General features: G+C 48.3%; 1 protein-coding gene across 3 annotated transcripts in view; it reads right to left on the bottom strand.

The window, feature by feature from the left end:
- SOX5 (SRY-box transcription factor 5) overlaps nt 1-17,855 on the bottom strand; it is an 871,788-nt gene that overhangs the window by 508,312 nt on the left and 345,621 nt on the right. For all 3 annotated transcript variants that reach the window (XM_060245898.1, XM_060245895.1, XM_060245896.1), the window contains one exon: nt 9,482-9,713. In XM_060245898.1, coding sequence (XP_060101881.1) covers nt 9,482-9,712 — 231 coding nt within the window. In that variant the 5' untranslated portion in view covers nt 9,713. The remainder of the gene's footprint in view (nt 1-9,481; nt 9,714-17,855) is intronic.

Raw genomic sequence — 17,855 nt, 5'->3', positions numbered from 1 at the left:
AAAACAATGCAAGTGTAAAGACTGAAAGAAAAGGAGGGGGGGGGGGAGGATATCAGCGACGGCTTACAAACCTGAAATTATATTTATGGAAACAGCTTTGAAGTGCTATGTTGGGGGATGACATTTAGCACATAATATTTGCGGCAAAGTAATTCCATCCTCAGATAAATATCAATTTAGACTGGAACGGCGGGCGGAGAAAGGCATTAAAACAAGACAATGGCAAAACTTTTTGTCACCCTTTCTTTTAGCCAAACCGGCTTTGTTTGGGAAAGGCAGTCCACCTCTTCTGGAAAACAATAGCTTAAAGCTTCAACCCAGAAGCCGTGCATGGGTGCTTGTGTGCGTGTGTGTGTGCGCATGTGTATGTGTGTGTGTGTGTGCACAGAAGCGCATAATTATGCAACTTGCTAACTATGCCTTATTGCCGTGCCGCGCATATGGCATCGAAGCGAGCTATATCTGAATCTTTCACAAATCTATTTTGCCGTGTTATTTAAACGGCGCACATTCCACCTCGTTCAAAAGTAATTACACTTTTGTCTAGAGTGTAGGAGACGGCTCTCCACAAACAATGGAAATTTCTCATTATTAGAGCCGGCACAATAACTGCACTGGTGTTCACAACACTCGGCTTTGTCCCATCACAATTAAAAAAGGGGGGGAAATGATCCTGAGCAGCAGGCACAAAAGGTACGCTGGAAATCTGCATTCCTCCCCCACAACTGCTCTTTATGGGGAAGGAAGCTCTACTATGGTACACAAAGCTGGCCTAGCTGCTAGGCAAACTAGGGGATTGCCTAGGGCGCCAGCCTTCTGGAGGCCCCAAATTGGGTGCCTCCGTGTGACTTGGTGATGTCATCGGTGCAGGTGGGGTGCCAGAAGTTAGCCTTGCCTACGTTGCTGGACAGTCTGGGGCCGGCCCTGCTGGTAGAGCACAGGCCCATAGCCAGGATTTTAAATGTTCGGGGGCACTTAGCAGCTACCCTCCCCTGGCTGCCGCCACTGTGACTCTGAGCACCCGACTCAGAGTGCCTGACCCTCATAAGAACATAAGAGAAGCCATGTTGAATCAGGCCAATGGCCCATCCAGTCCAACACTCTGTGTCACACCTGTATAATGGCATGTTTTGTGCTTGAAATCCCATATGCCTACCACACGGAAGGTTTAATAAAGAGCATGCTTCACCACATTCTTTGGGCCTAATCATGGCTGTCTTAAGAACATAAGAGAAGCCATGTTGGATCAGGCCAATGGCCCATCCAGTCCAATATTCTGTGTCACACAGTGGCCATAAAAAAACACTGTGCCATCAAGAGGACCACCAGTGGGGCTACAAGCCCTCCCACTGTGCTCCCCCACAAGCACCAAGAATACAGAACATCACTGCCTCAGATAGAGAGTTCCAACAATACGCTGTGGCTAATAGCCACTGATGGTCTTCTGCTCCATATACTTATCCAATCCCCTCTTGAAGCTGGCTACGCTTGTAGCCGCCACCACCTCCTGTGGCAGTGAATTCCCCGTGTTAACCGCCTTTTGGGTAAAGAAGTACTTCCTTTTATCAGTTCTAACCTGACTGCTCAGCATTTTAATTGAATGCCCACGAGTTCTTGTATTGTGAGAAAGGGAGAAAAGTACTTCTTTCTCTACTTTTTCCATCCCCTGCATTGTAAACCTCTGTCATGTCACCCTGCAATCAATGTTTCTCCAAGCTAAAGAGCCCAAAGTGTTTTAACCTTTCTTCATAGGGAAAGTGTTCCAAACCTTTAATCATTCTAATTACCCTCCCTCCTGACCCCAATTCCCCCCCACACACACTGCTGCAGCTTGAGGAGTCATGGGGTGAAAGCTGAGAGGCCAGGGGCTGCCCCTTCCTCCCCCAGTGGGTCCTTTAAATCAAAAACAGATGAGGAGGGGAAGGGAGGTAGAGGTGGAAAGAAAGCAACTTCAACTGTAAATGCATTCTCCCAGTTGTAGGCTGACTTTTAGCCTGGAGAGGAGGAAGCTGAGAGGTGATATGATCACCATCTTCAAGTACTTGAAGGGCTGTCATAGAAAGGATGAGGTGGAATTGTTTTCTGTGGCCCCAGAAGGTGGGACCAGAACCAATGGGTTGAAATTAAATCAAATGAGCTTCCGGCTCAACCTTAGGAAGAACTTCCTGACCGTTAGAGTGATTCCTCAGTGGAACAGGCTTATAAATGCACAACATGCCAAAATGGCCTGGTTCAGGGACCTGCTATTATGATACCGCCAGACTTATTGCGAGATTTAGAATTGTTACTTAAGTATTGATGGTTTTAATGTCTTAATGTTTTAATGTTAACTTGATGTTGTATTATTGATTGTTTGCTTTTAGATGTTGTTAGCCGCCCTGAGCCTGCTTCGGCGGGGGAGGGCGGGATATAAATAAAATTTTACCTTACCTTACCTTACCTTCCTCAGGAGTTGAAGAAGAAGATGATATTGGATTTATATCCCGCCCTCCACTCCGAAGAGTCTCAAAGTGGCTCACAATCTCCTTTACCTCCCCCACCCCACAACAGACACCCTGTGAGGTAGATGAAGATATTGGATTTATATCCCGCCCTCCACTCCGAAGAGTCTCAGAGCGGCTCACAATCTCCTTTACCTTCCCCTCCCCCACAACAGACACCCTGTGAGGTAGATGAAGATATTGGATTTATATCCCGCCCTCCACTCCGAAGAGTCTCAGAGCGGCTCACAATCTCCTTTACCTTCCCCTCCCCCACAACAGACACCCTGTGAGGTAGATGAAGATATTGGATTTATATCCCGCCCTCCACTCCAAAGAGTCTCAGAGCGGCTCACAATCTCCTTTACCTTCCCCTCCCCCACAACAGACACCCTGTGAGGTAGATGAAGATATTGGATTTATATCCCGCCCTCCACCCCAAAGAGTCTCAGAGCGGCTCACAATCTCTTTTACCTTCCTCCCCCACAACAGACACCCTGTGAGGTGGGTAGGGCTGAGAGGGCTCTCACAGCAGCTGCCCTTTCAAGGACAACCTCTGACAGAGCTATGGCTGACCCAAGGCCATTCCAGCAGCTGCAAGTGGAGGAGTGGGGAATTAAACCCGGTTCTCCCAGATAAGAGTCCACACACTTAACCACTACACCAAACTGGCTCTCCTTCCTTGGAGGTTTTTAAACAGAGGCCATCTGACAGCAATGAAGATCCTGTGAATTTAGGAGGAGGTGTTTGTGAATTTCCTGCATTGTGCAGGGGGTGGGACTAGGTGACCCTTCCAACTCTATGATTCTACGGTTCTATAATAAGTGATTTAAAACCAGAAAATCTCCAGGCTGGCCAACGGGGCAGTGGGGGTTTCGAGAGCCACACAATATCTGTGAAAGAACCTCATGTGGCTCCTGAGTCGCACTTGGCCACCTCTGTACTAAATGGACCATTGCTCTGATCCAGCAGGGCTATTCTCACCGGACGAACTTGGGCAGCGTTTCCTTAGATAGCAATTCCAGCCACCGCAATGGCACAACTTTGCTCACACAACACAAGAGGAGTTTATCAGCGGCGTACATGTGAGGATACTGTGATCTCTTTCATTATAAGATAAATCAATGCACATATGTGTTCTCTCACACATCCTACAGCCACCTGGCAGGTTATTCTTTTCAAAAGGCACTTCACCCAAGAAAGGAGATTAGAGACGCTACATATGGTTCTGAAGTGGCAAACGCCGTGGTTTAACCATACACACAGAACAGAGGGAAGCTCTATCATAAAAATGCCTCAACAGCTCTTACCGGCTTAAGTGTACATAAGCTAGAGTTGCCACCTCCAGGTGGGGAACCAAAAGAGTCCCAGGGAATGCGGGACTGGAGAAGAACATAAGAGAAGCCGTATTGGATCAGGCCAATGGCCCATCCAGTCCAACACTCTGTGTCACATAAGAACATAAGAGAAGCCATGTTGGATCAGGCCAATGGCCCATCCAGTCCATCACTCTGTGTCACATAACAGCATAAGAGAAGCCATGTTGGATCAGCCAATGGCCCATCCAGTCCAACACTCTGCGTCACATAAGAACATAAGAGAAGCCATGTTGGATCAGGCCAATGGCCCATCCAGTCCATCACTCTGTGTCACATAACAACATAAGAGAAGCCATGTTGGATCAGGCCAATGGCCCATCCAGTCCAACACTCTGTGTCACATAAGAACATAAGAGAAGCCATGTTGGATCAGGCCAATGGCCCATCCAGTCCAACACTTTGTGTCACATAAGAACATAAGAGAAGCCATGTTGGATCAGGCCAATGGCCCATCCAGTCCTTCCCTCTGTGTCACACAGTGGCCAAAACCCAGGTGCCATCAGGAGGTCCACCAGCAGGGCCATAAGAACATGAAAGAAGCCATGTTGGATCAGGCCAATGGCCCATCCAGTCCAACATTCTGTGTCACACAGTGGCCATAAAAAAAAACACTCAGTGCCATCAAGAGGACCACCAGTGGGGCTACAAGCCCTCCCACTGTGCTCCCCCCCAAGCACCAAGAATACAGAACATCACTGCCTCAGACAGAGAGTTCCAACAATACGCTGTGGCTGATAGCCACTAATGGACCTCTGCTCCATATGTTTATCCAATCCTCTCTTGAAGCTATCTATGCTTGTAGCTGCCACCACCTCCTGTGGCAGTAAATTCCACATGTTAATCATCCTTTGGGTGAAGGAATACTTCCTTTTATCAGTTCTAACCTGACTGCTAAGCAATTCCATTGAATGTCCACAAGTTCTCGTCTTGTGAGAAAGGGAGAAAAAAGTACTTCTTTCTCTACCTTCTCTATCCCATGCATAATCTTGTAAACCTCGATCACGTCACAAGGCTCTGTGTAGTTCTGCCTCTCGCTTTTACAACTGATCTCCCGGCCAGGATTCCACGGAAGCTCGCCGAGCCCATCGCTTTCTCTGACTCCAAACGACTTTGCAGGGTCGTTGTGAAAATAAAACAGGGGAGGGTAGAACCACGGCCGCCACCTGACCTCCTCGGAAGAAGCCTGCGATAACAAAAGAGAACGCGGAGCACTTCAATTCGCATGCTGCCGGCAGCAGCTGGCACTGCTACCTCGATACCGCCTGCAGCTGCACGTTCAACAATGGCTTGATCCGCCGGAATTAGCAGGTGATAATATAACCCGTCTCTCACCATGCCTGCTGCAGAGTTCGGGGGTAGCAATGAGTGACGTTTTTTGTGGTTTTGCCACCTCCGGCTCTATATTGTTGGCTCTGGGACCAAAAAACTTTCCTCGTGTTTTGCAAAACCTGGGTACAGAAAGAGCCCTTGCCTTCGGAGGAAAGGATACGGTACATCTCTTATCAGACCTCAGATTCAGCAGCAGCTCACAGGATCCTGAACCTTTCCGAGGGTTCCCTCTCCTCCTCCCCGCCTACCTTGTCCATTGAATAAGAGGTGCAGCTGCATAGCAATCCCTGGATTAGGAGAGCGGGCAGCCAGCCAGCCACCAGGAGCTCTGCCACGCCCCCAGCAGCCCTCATTAACCCCTGGAGAAGCCCACACCACCCTTTCTCCACTTCTTATGTGATTTTGGGTGGTGGGTGGCTTGCTGGCCTTTTGACTGGGAAGGTTGGCCCAGGAGAGCCCCAGGCAAGAAGAAGATTTTGGATTTATATCCCGCCCTATACTCTGGATCTTAGAGTCTCAGAGCAGTCACAATCTCCTCCACCTTCCCCCCCCCCCCAACAACAAACACCCTGTGAGGTAGGTGGGGCTGAGAGTGCTTTTACAGCAGCTGCCTTTTCAAGGACAGCTTCTATGAAAGCTATGTCTGACCCAAGGCCATCTCAGCAGGTGCAAGTGGAGGAGTGGGGAATCAAACCGGGTTCACCCAGATAAGAGTCCGCGCACTTAATCACTACACCAAACTGGCTCTCTGATTGAGTGGCTGGATCTCTAGCCATCCCAAGCAGGCCTCGCTCATCCAAGGCTCTTCTTTCTTGCATCGGGTTGCTTTTGGCTGGGGGAGGCATATGGTAATGAGTTATGCTAATGAGCTCCACCACCTATTTTTCTACAAAACAACCCATGTCTCTTTTGCAGGATGATTTCTGCAGATCAGACTATTGTTAAAGACAGGGCTTGCTTTCTTGAAAAAGCCCAGCGGGAACTCATTTGCATATTAGGCCAACCCCCCTGATGCCATGCCAGCTGGAACTGCATTCCTGTGCATTCCTGCTCAGGAAAAGTCTGGTTAAAGGTAAAGGAGAGGGCTTAGTCAGGGGTTTAATGGGACAGGTGGGTGAAAGGAGCAGTTCTAGGGCTGCCAGCTTTGGGCTGGGAAATACCTGGAGATTTTGGTGGGTGGAGTCTGGGAAGGTGGGGATTTGGGGAGGAGAGGAGCCTCAGCTGGGTAGAATGCCACAGTTCACCCACAACAGTAGCCATTTTTCCCAGGAGGTACAAGGCCTGTTGTCTGGAGATCAATTGTAATAGTGGGTGATCTCCAGGAGCCACCTGGAGGTTGACAACCCTAATTGGCAACCCCAGTATTCCAATTGGTTGCCAAGGCAGCTTATAAGGGATTTTAGCGAGTACAAGCTTTTCTTGAAAGAACCAGTGGTTAAGTGTGCGGACTCTTATCTGGGAGGACCGGGTTTGATTCTGCACTCCTCCACTTGCAGCTGCTGGAATGGCCTTGGGTCAGCCATAGGTTGTCCTTGAAAGGGCAGCTGCTCTGAGAGCTCTCTCAGCCCCACCCACCTCACAGGGTGTCTGTTGTGAGGGGAGAAGATAAAGAAGATTGTGAGCCGCTCTGAGATTCAGAGTGCAGGGCGGGATATAAATCCAATATCATCATAAATATATGGAGCAGAGGTCCATCAGTGGCCCCAGCGTATTGTTGGAACTCTCTGTCTGGGGCAGTGATGCTCTGTATTCTTGGTGCTTGGGAGTGGCAACAGTGGGAGGGCTTCTAGTGTCCTGGCCCCACTGGTGGATCTCCTGATAGTGCCTGGATTTTTTGGTCACTGGCTTCTCTTATGTTCTTATGTGACACAGAGTGTTGGATTGGATGGGCCATTGGCCTGATCCAACATGGCTTCTCTTATGTGACACACAGTGTTGGATTGGATGGGCCATTGGCCTGATCCAACACGGCTTCTCTTATGTTCTTATGTGACACACAGTGTTGGACTGGATGAGACATTGGCCTGATCCAAGATGGCTTCTCTTATGTTCTTATGAAAAGCTATGGAGTTTGGGGGTTCTTTTCAGTTCAGAAAGAGGAAGGGGACTGAAGATGTATTGTGTATGATGTGGAGAAAGTGGTGGTAGAGAATATTTTTCTTCTCCTTTCATGATAGCAAAATTCAGGGGCACCTGATGAAGTCAATGACTGCAGATCTGAGGATAAAATGTAGTTGTTGATGCTGTGTCTTCTAAAACTGGAAGATTGCATTGCCACAGGATGTAATGAGGATTAATAACTCAGATGTCCTTAAAAGAAGATCCGTGCATAGATCTGTCAGTAGAAAATAGGACTGATTCCATAGTCATTGTCGCTCTGCCCCTGGGCTTCTGCTTCCGTTGGATCAAGTAATCGATTCCCCACAAGTTACTGCATGGCTCCCTCCAATTTCCCTTGTGTCTTCTTGATAGTTAAAAAACAAGATCAAGTAGACACGAGGGAAATTGGAGGGAGCCGTGGGTCAAAATGTGGCCGCAGAACAACTGGTGGGGAATTGCTCACTTGATCTGACGAAAGCGGAAGCCCAGGGGTGCAGCAACAGCGACTGCAGAATCAGTCTAGGTTTATCCATGGCTCCGAGGCTGGGTGGAATGAATGCCACCAGAAACTAAATGACATTAGCACCAACACTATTTTAATTGTTTAATTGCCTGTACTGTTGATGATGATGATTGATGATGATATTGGATTTATATCCCGCCCTCCACTTCGAATTTCAGTCTCAGAGCAGTCTCTCACAATCTCCTTTATCTTCCTCCCCTACAACAGACCCCCTGTGAGATGGGGGGCGGGGCTGAGAGGGCTCTCACACCAGCTTCCCTTTCGAGGACAACTCCTGCAAGAGCTATGGCTGACCCAAGGCCATTCCGGCAGCTGTAAGTGGAGGCGTGGGTAATCAAACCCAGTTCTCCCAGATCAGAGTCCGCACGCTTCACCACTACACCAAACTGGCTCTTGATGTGATGGATTGTTTAAATGTTTAACTGATTGAATTGTATTGTTACTATGATTTATTTTATCGCCCCGAGCCTGCTTCGGTGGGGAGGGTGGGATATAAATCTAATAAATCAAATCAAATCAATGGGTAAAGGCTTTCTCCTCTGTTTTGTTCACAAGTCGCCAGGTTGACGGCTGTGGAAAACAGCTGCTGGACAGGTTCGACGACTAGCGGTATCACACAGTCACACATTTTATTTATCCTATGGTAGAGTTATACGCAGAAGCAGGGCCAGCGCTAGACTGCCTGGCACCCTAGGCAAGGCTAACTTCTGGCACCACCCCCCCTCCACTGATAACTTCCTTGAGTCACATGGGGGCGCCCAATTTGGCACCCCCAGAAGCCAGCCCCCTAGGCAATTGCCTAGTTTGCCTAGTGGCAGGGCCAGCCCTGAGGCGGTATATAATAATATATGTAACCAAGCTGATATAATGGGTAGGCAGACAGTCACTCAGGAAACTGCGTTATACCAAATCAGACCCTTGGTCCATCAAGATCAGTGTTGTCTGCTTAGCGACTGGCAGCAGGTCTCCAGGTATCGTTCACATTACCTGCTGCCTTTCACATTACCTTTTTTAACTGGACATGCTGGGGGTTTAACCTGGGACTTTCTGCATGCCAAGTGGAGGCTCTTCCACTGAGCCGCACCTCCTGAAACAGTCCCACTCGTACGTTTTGATAGATCTGTGGTGCTTGGCAATTCACATATCATGTTGCACAGAGGTGGACACGATTCTCGTCAAACTTCACGCTGAAAACCAGCGTTAAGCCTGTGGTCCGGCAAAGAAGTATATATATTTCTGATATATATTGCCGGACCACAGGCTTAACGCTGGTTTTCAGCATGAAGTTCGACGAGAATCATATATATATATGAGCCCACAATTCATTTTTGCCAGAAGGGGCTGATTAGGTTAGGTCAAAGTTTCCCCATCACTATGGTGGAATTCTAGCAGGAGCTCCTTTGCATATTAGGCCACACACTTCTGATCTCGCCAATCCTCCAAGAGCTTACAAAAAAGAGCCTTGTAAGCTTTTGGAGGATTGGCTACATCAGGGGGTGTGGCCTAATATGCAAAGAAGCTCCTGCTAGAATTCCACCCCTGACTATGATGTGTTCCATAAATGTGATGGCAACCCTATGCCCGGGATAGAGGGAGAGGTCTTGAGGAGAGCCAAGCTATTGCAGAGGCAAACTGAAGGAGCACAATAGAGCCAGGGAGGAGAGACTTACCAATGTGTTTTGTTGAGAGGTGGGAGTTCTATGGCCGCAAGTCTCTTGGGTCAGCAGGGAAACAGGCTGAAATTCCTCAGAATGAGACTTGTTGGGGAAACTCACATGCAAAGGAAGGTGAAAGGCCTGAAGCCCGTCACTCTCCTCTTCTTCCACTTTCTGTCTGCCCGTCACCATGGCTACCTCTCCATCTGCTTCCCCATACGGAGAGGCTGGTCGCTTGGAAGTCATCCTGGAAGGAACAAAAGAGGAGGAAAATAATGAAACCTCCACATAAATCCTTAATGCCGTCATTGTGTGGTTAGGGGCCATTGTAACAGAAATGCCTTTTTTTTTTTTTTTTGTGCTGGCGGAGAGCAGGAAGCCGTCCAAATACCACTGCAAAGCATACACAATCGGGAACAATGACCAAGCAGGTAGCAGCAGAACAGTGCCTGTTTGTTGTAAGAATAATACGCTAATATCGCTCTCTCTTGTATTCCGGCTTCTTAAACACATTCATGGCAAAAAAAGAAGGGGGGGGGGAAATTACCTAAGAGCACGACATAATGAAACACAGTTCCATTTTATTTTAGAGAGGGGGAAAGAGGGGAAAAAATAGCGGGTTCTCCTGAATACTTTGCAAAAAGCTCGCAAGGTAAGGAACATCCCCCCCAGTGTACACCACTGTTGTCTTGCCCCCTTTCTTTCCCTTTTGAAAACAGCACATTTCCAGCAATTGGAGCAAAAGGAAACACACGCAAACCGCTAAAGCGGAAACTTTTATGCGACTGAAAGGTAGCCGCAACATTGCCCACAGTCTCGTGGGCAAATACACCCCCCTCCATAAAACTTTCTGAACTCAATGGAAATGGAAAGCCCTGTTCACATGTGCAGGGCCGGCTCGTCCACTAGGCAAGTTAGGCAGTTGCCTAGGGTGCTGGGAGAAGGGTGTGCCAAATTGGCCTCCCCCTGGTGCCCACAACAACCACCTAGTTTGCTTGCCTGCCTGCCTCCCCCTGCCATCACCCACCCCCTCCCTTCCCTTGCGCTTTGCCCCCCCCCCAGTGTGATCAGAGGATTGTGTCAAGGCTGGGCCCTATTGGCTTCGATGTGGCCGGCACAGCATCTAATCCCTAGAAGCGTGCATGGGAGAAGGCTTCGCTCCCCCTCACTTCCGGTTCCAGGAGGGAGGAAGGAGAAGCCTTCTCCCGCACCCACGCACTTCGAAGGATTAGATGGCAAGCAGCCTGCATCTAGGCCAGTAGGGCTCAGTCTTGGCATGGTCTGATGGGGGAGGCGACCGAGCATGGCACTGCATGGCAGCACTTCAGAGGGTGGGCAGCGGGGCAGTGGGCAGGGAGCCTGCCTGGGACGCCACACGCCCTAGAGCCGGCACTGCACATGTGCACGTTTGGCAATGCTTGCCAGTACCTTCAAGCGGCATTTTGCTAAGGGGATCAGTCACAACAGAGAAAAGGGGCCCAGGGTATGGCCCGAATGCACACGAGCAAGCAAGGCTTGCCCTTCTAGACTTTTTGGCCACTTGTACCAAAAGCAGATTTGCCAACCTTAAGGTCAGATCAGAACCAATAGAATGAAATTAAATTATAAGTAGGGTTGCCAGGTCCAATTCAAGAAATATCTGGGAACTTTGAGGGTGGAGCCAGGAGCAAGGTTGTGACAAGGATAACTGAACTCCAAAGGGAGTTCTGGCCATCACATCTAAAGGGGCCACACACCTTTTAAATGCCTTCCCTCCATGGGAAATAATGGAGGGAACCTTCTTTTGGGGCTCATAGAATTGGACCCCCTTGTCCAATATTTTTGAAACCGAGGAGAGGCACCGGATGATTTACTGCAAATCTGGTGCCTCTATCTCAAAAAAACAGCCCCCCCCCCCCGAGCCCCAAATACCCTAGATCAATTATCCATTATACCCTATGGGAATCAGTCTCCATAGGGAACAATGGCGTGCCCAGCAGATATTTCCCTCCCCCCTGCTTTCTGATGACCCTGAAGTGGGGGGGAGGGCCTCCAAACCAGGGGATCCCCTGCCCCCACTTGGGGATTGGCAACAGTAATCGTAAGTTTTGGGCTCAACGTTAGGCAAAACTTTGGGTCTGTTAGAGCAGGGTCATCTAGATCAACCCCCTGCGCAACGCAGGAACTTCACAAATACCTCCCCTCCACAAACACACTCAGTGCTACCTGACCTCACTGCTGAACAGCATTCCCATGGGTGTGTAAGAAGGGGCCACAAGAACTAAGCCGTGATACTATCCTTCCTGCTCTCCTTCTCATGATCTGCCTAAGTTGACAGAATCAGCATTGCTGCCAGACATCCATCTAGCCTCTGTTTGAAAACCTTCAAAGAAGGAAGCCTTTTCCACTGAGGAACTGCTCTGTCAGGAAATTCTTCCTAATGTTGAGCCAAAAACTCTTATGATTTAATTTCAATCTATCAGTTCTGGTCAGACCTTCTGAGGCAACAGAAAACAACTCCGCACCTTCCTCTATATAGCCCTTCAAGTACTCGGAGATGGTGATCATATCACCTCTCAGTTATCTTCTCTTCAGGCTAACAGTCAGCTCCTTCAGTCTTTCCTTGTGGGACTTGGTCTCCAGACCCAGGGCTTTTTTGGTAGCAGGAACTCCTTTACATATTGGATCACACACAGCTGATGTAGCCAATCCTCCAAGAGCTTACAGGGCTCTTTTTACAGGGCCTACTGTAAGCTCCAGGACAATTGGCTAATTCAGGGGTGTGTGGCCTAATATCCAAAAGAGTTCCTGCTACCAAAAAAGCCCTGGATCTGGAGACCAAGTCCTACGAGGAAAGACAGCTGAGTGTTTAGCCTGGAGAGAAGATAACTGAGAGGTGGTATGATCACCATCTTTGTGTATTTGAAGGGCTGTCATATAGAGGATGGTGCGGAGTTGTTTTCTGTTGCCTCAGAAGGTCTGACCTGAACTAATAGACTGAAATTAAATCACAAGAGTTCGCACACTTAACCACAACTCCAAACTGGCTCTCGCCAGAGCTTACAGGACCCTTTTTACAGGGCCTATTGTAAGCTCCAGGACAATTGGCTAAATCAGGGGTGTGTGGCCTAATATCCAAAGGCGTTCCTGCTACAAAAAAAGGCCCTGTCCTGACCCCTCACCATCTTTGTTGCCCTCACTGGCCTCTGAATATGGAGGGTCACTGCCTCTGAAACAGGTTTGCTGCCTCTGAATATGGGAGTCTCCTTTAGTCACCATAGCTAGGAGCCATCGATGGACCTCTCCTCCACGAACCTGTCTACTCTTTGGGCCCAAGAAACCGCCACTGAAATGAACATAAGGCAGGGGTCCCGTTCACCTCAGAGGGTTCACACAGCAGGCTTTCTCATTGGGTGATGTCCTTCCTAAATCCTTGTGGCTTGAAATGGAATTCCATCCCTGCTGCTTTCAATTCAATTCCTTCACTCCAGGACGGTTTGATTTGCAACTTCTCATCTTAAGCAAGTTGAAGAAAGCAGGAGTCAAGTTGCACCTTTAAGACCAAACAAGTTTTATTTAGAACGTAAGCTTTCATTTTAGAGGGCACACGAAAGCTTATGTTCTAAATAAAACTTGGTTGGTCTTAAAGGCGCACTTGACTCCTGTTTTGTTCAACTGCTTCAGACCAAAAGCAGCTGCCCACCTGGATCTGTCATCTTAAGTAAGGCGCACGGTTCCCCATGTTCAGGGGGTGTTGTCATTCCCCACACAGCCCCACTTCAATCCCCATTCGAGCGCTTATGCCATAAAATTGTGATACTCTAATCTTGTTACAGCCAGTTTTTTTTTTTTTTTTTAAAAAACACCCTTCAGAAATGTTTCAAGAAATCCACAAAGACGCTTGCAAGGGTGTGGGAGGGGGAGAGATGCGGGCTTATCCGCGTCTCCAAAAGTGACACACACGGTCTGTCAAGGGGGGGGGGAGATCGAGGGCTCTGCATTGTAAGTTGTTGGGGAATTAATTAAGGGATTCATCAATCATTACCCAGTTAACACCCCATCTATATGTATATACAGCTGAAATCCTGTCAACCTTACTGCAGTCCACTGGTTTGCAACTCAGGAAGTCCTTCTCTTCTGACTATTTATAAATGACTTCACATAATCTAGCACTGAGACCTGCAATTATAAAACGGCATTAAAAAAAAAAAACATGCCTGCACAGTTATGGATAATTATAGCTGGTACACTTACGAAGGGGGGAAGAGGGGGAAAAAATCCCAGTAGAAACAGAAAACACTTTCCTTCAAATGCAAAATTTGCCGTTTTGACAGTTTCGAGTCCGTAGAATGTAACAAGATGGGCGAAATTGTACAACTGGCGGGGGGCGGGGTGTGGAGGGAGAGAAACCCTGTACGACACACACTCTCTCTCTTTTTCTTTTTCCCTACCTCTCTGTAACAGCAAATCGTTCATTTCCCAAGGAGCATTTATGCCAAATTTCTGGCTTTGAGATCAGGGAGAAAAACGATCGGCTCCCAAGTTCCATCAGCTGTTTAACAGTAAATCTCTCTTTAAAAAAAAAAATGTCAATATCCAGGGCCTGATTTATTTATAGGACCTGTCCATGCAAAGAAGTGTGGAGAGAAAGAATTTTTTGTCTCCTTCTCTGATAACTTACTGAATTCAAAACCACTCAATCCAGGGAGCCTTGTAAGCTCTTGGAGGATTGGCTACATCAGGGGTGTGCGGCCTAATATGCAAAGGAACTCCTGCTAGAATTCCACCCCGACTCAATCCAACCAAAAAGGGTCCAGAGATATTAGCCATGATGACAAAATACAGCCTCCATGTTCAGAGGCAGTATGTCCCTGAACGCTAGTTGCAGGGAAATGGTCTTTTGAGGGGACATCTGTTGGGCAGTATAATAAAAAGTAGAGACATCACCCTGCCAACAAAAGTCCGTTTAGTCAAAGCGATGGTATTCCCAGAAGTAATGTATGGCTGTTGAGAGCTGGACCATAAGGAAGGCTGAGTACAGAAGAATAGATGCCTTCAAGCTGTGGTGCTGGAGAAGACTCTTGAGAGTCCCTTGGACTGCAAGAAGATCAAATCAGTCAGTCCTAAGGAAAATCAACCCAGACTGTTCCCGGGAAGGTCAGATGCTGAAGCTGAAGCTCAAATACTTTGGCCACCAAATGAGAAGGGAGCACTCACTGGAGAAGACCCTGATGCTGGGAAAGACAGAAGGCAAAAGAAGAAGGGGACGGCAAAAGATGAGATGGCTGGGCAGCATTACTGATGTAACAAACATGAATTTGAGCAGACTTCGGAGGATGGTGGAAGACAGGAAGGCCTGGCATGACTTTGTCCATGGGGTCGCAAAGAGTCGGACTCGACTGTGTGATTGAACAACAACAGTTGAATGATGCTGGACTAGATGGACCACTGAAAGTTCTCCATACGATAGTGTCATCAGCATATGTTACTGATGTGGCAATAGTCCCCAGCTTAGACTGGTCGCCCTTGTGGATGATCTCCAGTGGCATCTGGACTGGGGCAGTTCCGCGGTGCTGATGCTGTTGTCCTGTCAGCTGCATTCGACAGGGTCAACCATCAGCTACTGACTCACCGTCTCGCCGATGCAGGGATTCGTGGTTGGTTCTCCTCTTTCCTTCAAGGTCAGGGACAAAGAGTGGCAAATGCGGGACAGTCATTCCAGAGACACCCACTTAACTGCATTGTTCTTCAAGGGACGGTGCTTTCCCCAGTATTGTTTAACATCTACATGCAACCCCTGGCCCAGATTGCCTGGCGGTATGGGCTGGGTTGCCAACAGTATGCGGATGACACCCAGCTCTATCTACTGATGGATGGCCAGTCTGACTGTGTCCCAGAAAATTTGGACCTGGCGTTGCAAGCCATAGCGGAATGGCTCAGGCTGAGTCAAATGAATCTGAGTCTGATGAAGACAGAGGTCCTTTGCCTCAGTCACGGCGGCCCTGGCTACCAGCTTTTGACGGTGCACCACATACAACAGCGCCCAGGGTCAGAAGCTTGGGGGTGCTACTGGAGCCTTCCCGAAAAATGGAGACCCAGATAGCAGCCATTGCCAAATCCGCCTTTTACCATCTTAGGCGGGTAAGACAATTGGTTCCCTTCCTCGAGCATGGCGATGTGGCAACTGTGATCCATGCCACGGTCACCCCAAGATTGGACTACTGTAATGCCCTCTACATGGGGCTGCCCCTATTCCGAATCCGGAAACTGCAGCTGGTGCAGAATGTGGCGGCCAGGCTGCTATTGGGACTCTCCATGTGGGAGCACATAAAGCCCAGGCTGCGGATGCTGGTGGTTTACCGGATTTGCTACAAGGTGCTGGTTATTAAAGCCCTAAATGGCCGAGGACCTGCCTACCTTAGGGACCATCTCTCCCCACATATTTCCCAGAGGATACTCAGGTCAGGAACACAAAACTTACTATCGATCCCCGGGCCGAGGAAGCCAAAACTGAAAACAACTCGAGAAAGAGTCTTCTCAATCACCGCCCCCCATTGGTGGAACCAACTGCCTGAGGAGGTGAGAACCTTGCAGGACCTTGCCCAGTTCCGCAAGGCTTGTAAGACGATACCATTTCTGTTAGCTTTTAACTGAATGACGACCACCGCCGAGATATTAGATCTAAATGGATGTTTTGAGATCACTGAGTGCCATCCTTAAACTGTATGGAAATTAGCACCAAGTTGTTTTAATCTAGTGTTTAATTTAACTGTTCTTATTGTTATTCTGTCATGTATTGTGAGCCACCATGAGTCTGCTTTGACGGGGAGGACGGGATATAAATCAAATAAGCTAACTAAACTACTTTAGCCAGGTCCATGGAAGATATACATTGTAGCAGCTTAGGGTTGCCAATCCCCAGGTGGGGGCAGGGGATCCCCCGGTTTGGAGACTGCCCCCCTACTTCAGGGTCATCAGAAAGGGGGAGGGAAAAATGTCTGCTGGGTACTCCATTATTCCCTACGAGACCGATTTTCATAGGGTATTATGGACAATTGATCTGTGGATATCTGAGGCTCTTGGTGGGGTTGTTTTTTGAGGTAGAGGCACCTAAATTTCAGCATAGCGCCCAGTACTTCTCCTCAAAACACCCTCTAAATTTTAAAAATATTGGACTAGGGGTCCAAATCTATGAGCCCCAAAAGAAGGTGCCCCTATCCTTCATTATTTCCAATGGAGGGAAGGCATTTAAAAGGTGTACCGTCCCTTCAAATGTGATGGCCAGAAGTCCCTTCAGAGTTCTATCATGCCTGTCACACCCTTGGTCCTGGCTCCACCCCCAAAGTCCCCAGATATCTCTTGAATCAAACCTGGCAACCCTACAGCAGCTATCAGTCATGAGATTGGTGGGGGTGAGGGAGCTCTTTCAAGAACTCCTCTTGAGAGGCACAGCTCTGAGAGACTTATGACTGACCTAAGGTCATACCAGCAGGTACATGTGGAGGAGTTGGGGATCAAACCCAGTTCTCCCAGATTGGAGTCCACGTACTTAACCACAACACCAAACTGGAGTGGAAAAGGTGGTTAGGTTTTCCTCCCTCAACCTCTTTCATAGACCAGACTAGCTTGATCTTGTCAGATTTTGGAAGCTAAGCAGGGTCAGCCCTAGTTGGTATTTGGATGAAGGACAACCAAGGAATACCAGAGTGGCTATGCAGAGGCTAACCACCTCTGAACGTCTCTTGCCTTGAAAACCCTATGTGGTTGTTGCCATAAATCAGCTGAGATTTGAGAGCAAACAAACAAGCATAATACTAGAACTCAAGAACATCCAATGAAGACGGGTGACAGATTCTAGGACTGACAAAAGAAAACCCCTCTTTACTCGATGGGCAATTAAGTTGTAGACTTCACTCTCAGTGGACACAGGGAAAGCCAACAAATAGCTTTAAGACAGGATTAAGCAGATTTATAGAGGAAAGATCCATCGGTGGATCTGAACCATCAGGGCTTTTTTTGTAGCAGGAACTTCTTTGCATATTAGGCCCCAGCCCTCTTCTGTAGCCAATCCTCCAAGAGTTTACAGGGCTCTTCTTAAGGGACCTACTGTAAGCTCTTGGAGGATTGGCTACATCAGGGGTGTGTGCCCTAATATCCAATGGAGTTCCTGCAACAAAAAAAGGCCTGCTAACCATAGTGATAAACAAGAATTGTGGAGCTGTGACTCAATGGTGGAGCATCTGCTTGGCACTCAGAAAGTCCTGGGTTCAATACCAGGCATCCCTGGTTAGAAGGACGAGGCAGTAGGCGATGTGAAAGACTTAAGACTCCAGAGAGCTGCTGACCATCTGAGTAGGTGATGGACCAAGATGATGGACTCAGAATCATAGAAGTGAAGAGTTGGAAGGGA

This window comes from Heteronotia binoei, chromosome 8, assembly GCF_032191835.1.
Source record: "Heteronotia binoei isolate CCM8104 ecotype False Entrance Well chromosome 8, APGP_CSIRO_Hbin_v1, whole genome shotgun sequence".
In the NCBI taxonomy this organism is placed as follows: Eukaryota; Metazoa; Chordata; class Lepidosauria; order Squamata; family Gekkonidae; genus Heteronotia; species Heteronotia binoei.
Note: the sequence above shows the minus strand (reverse complement) of the source record. Positions and strands in the feature narration are given on the sequence as shown.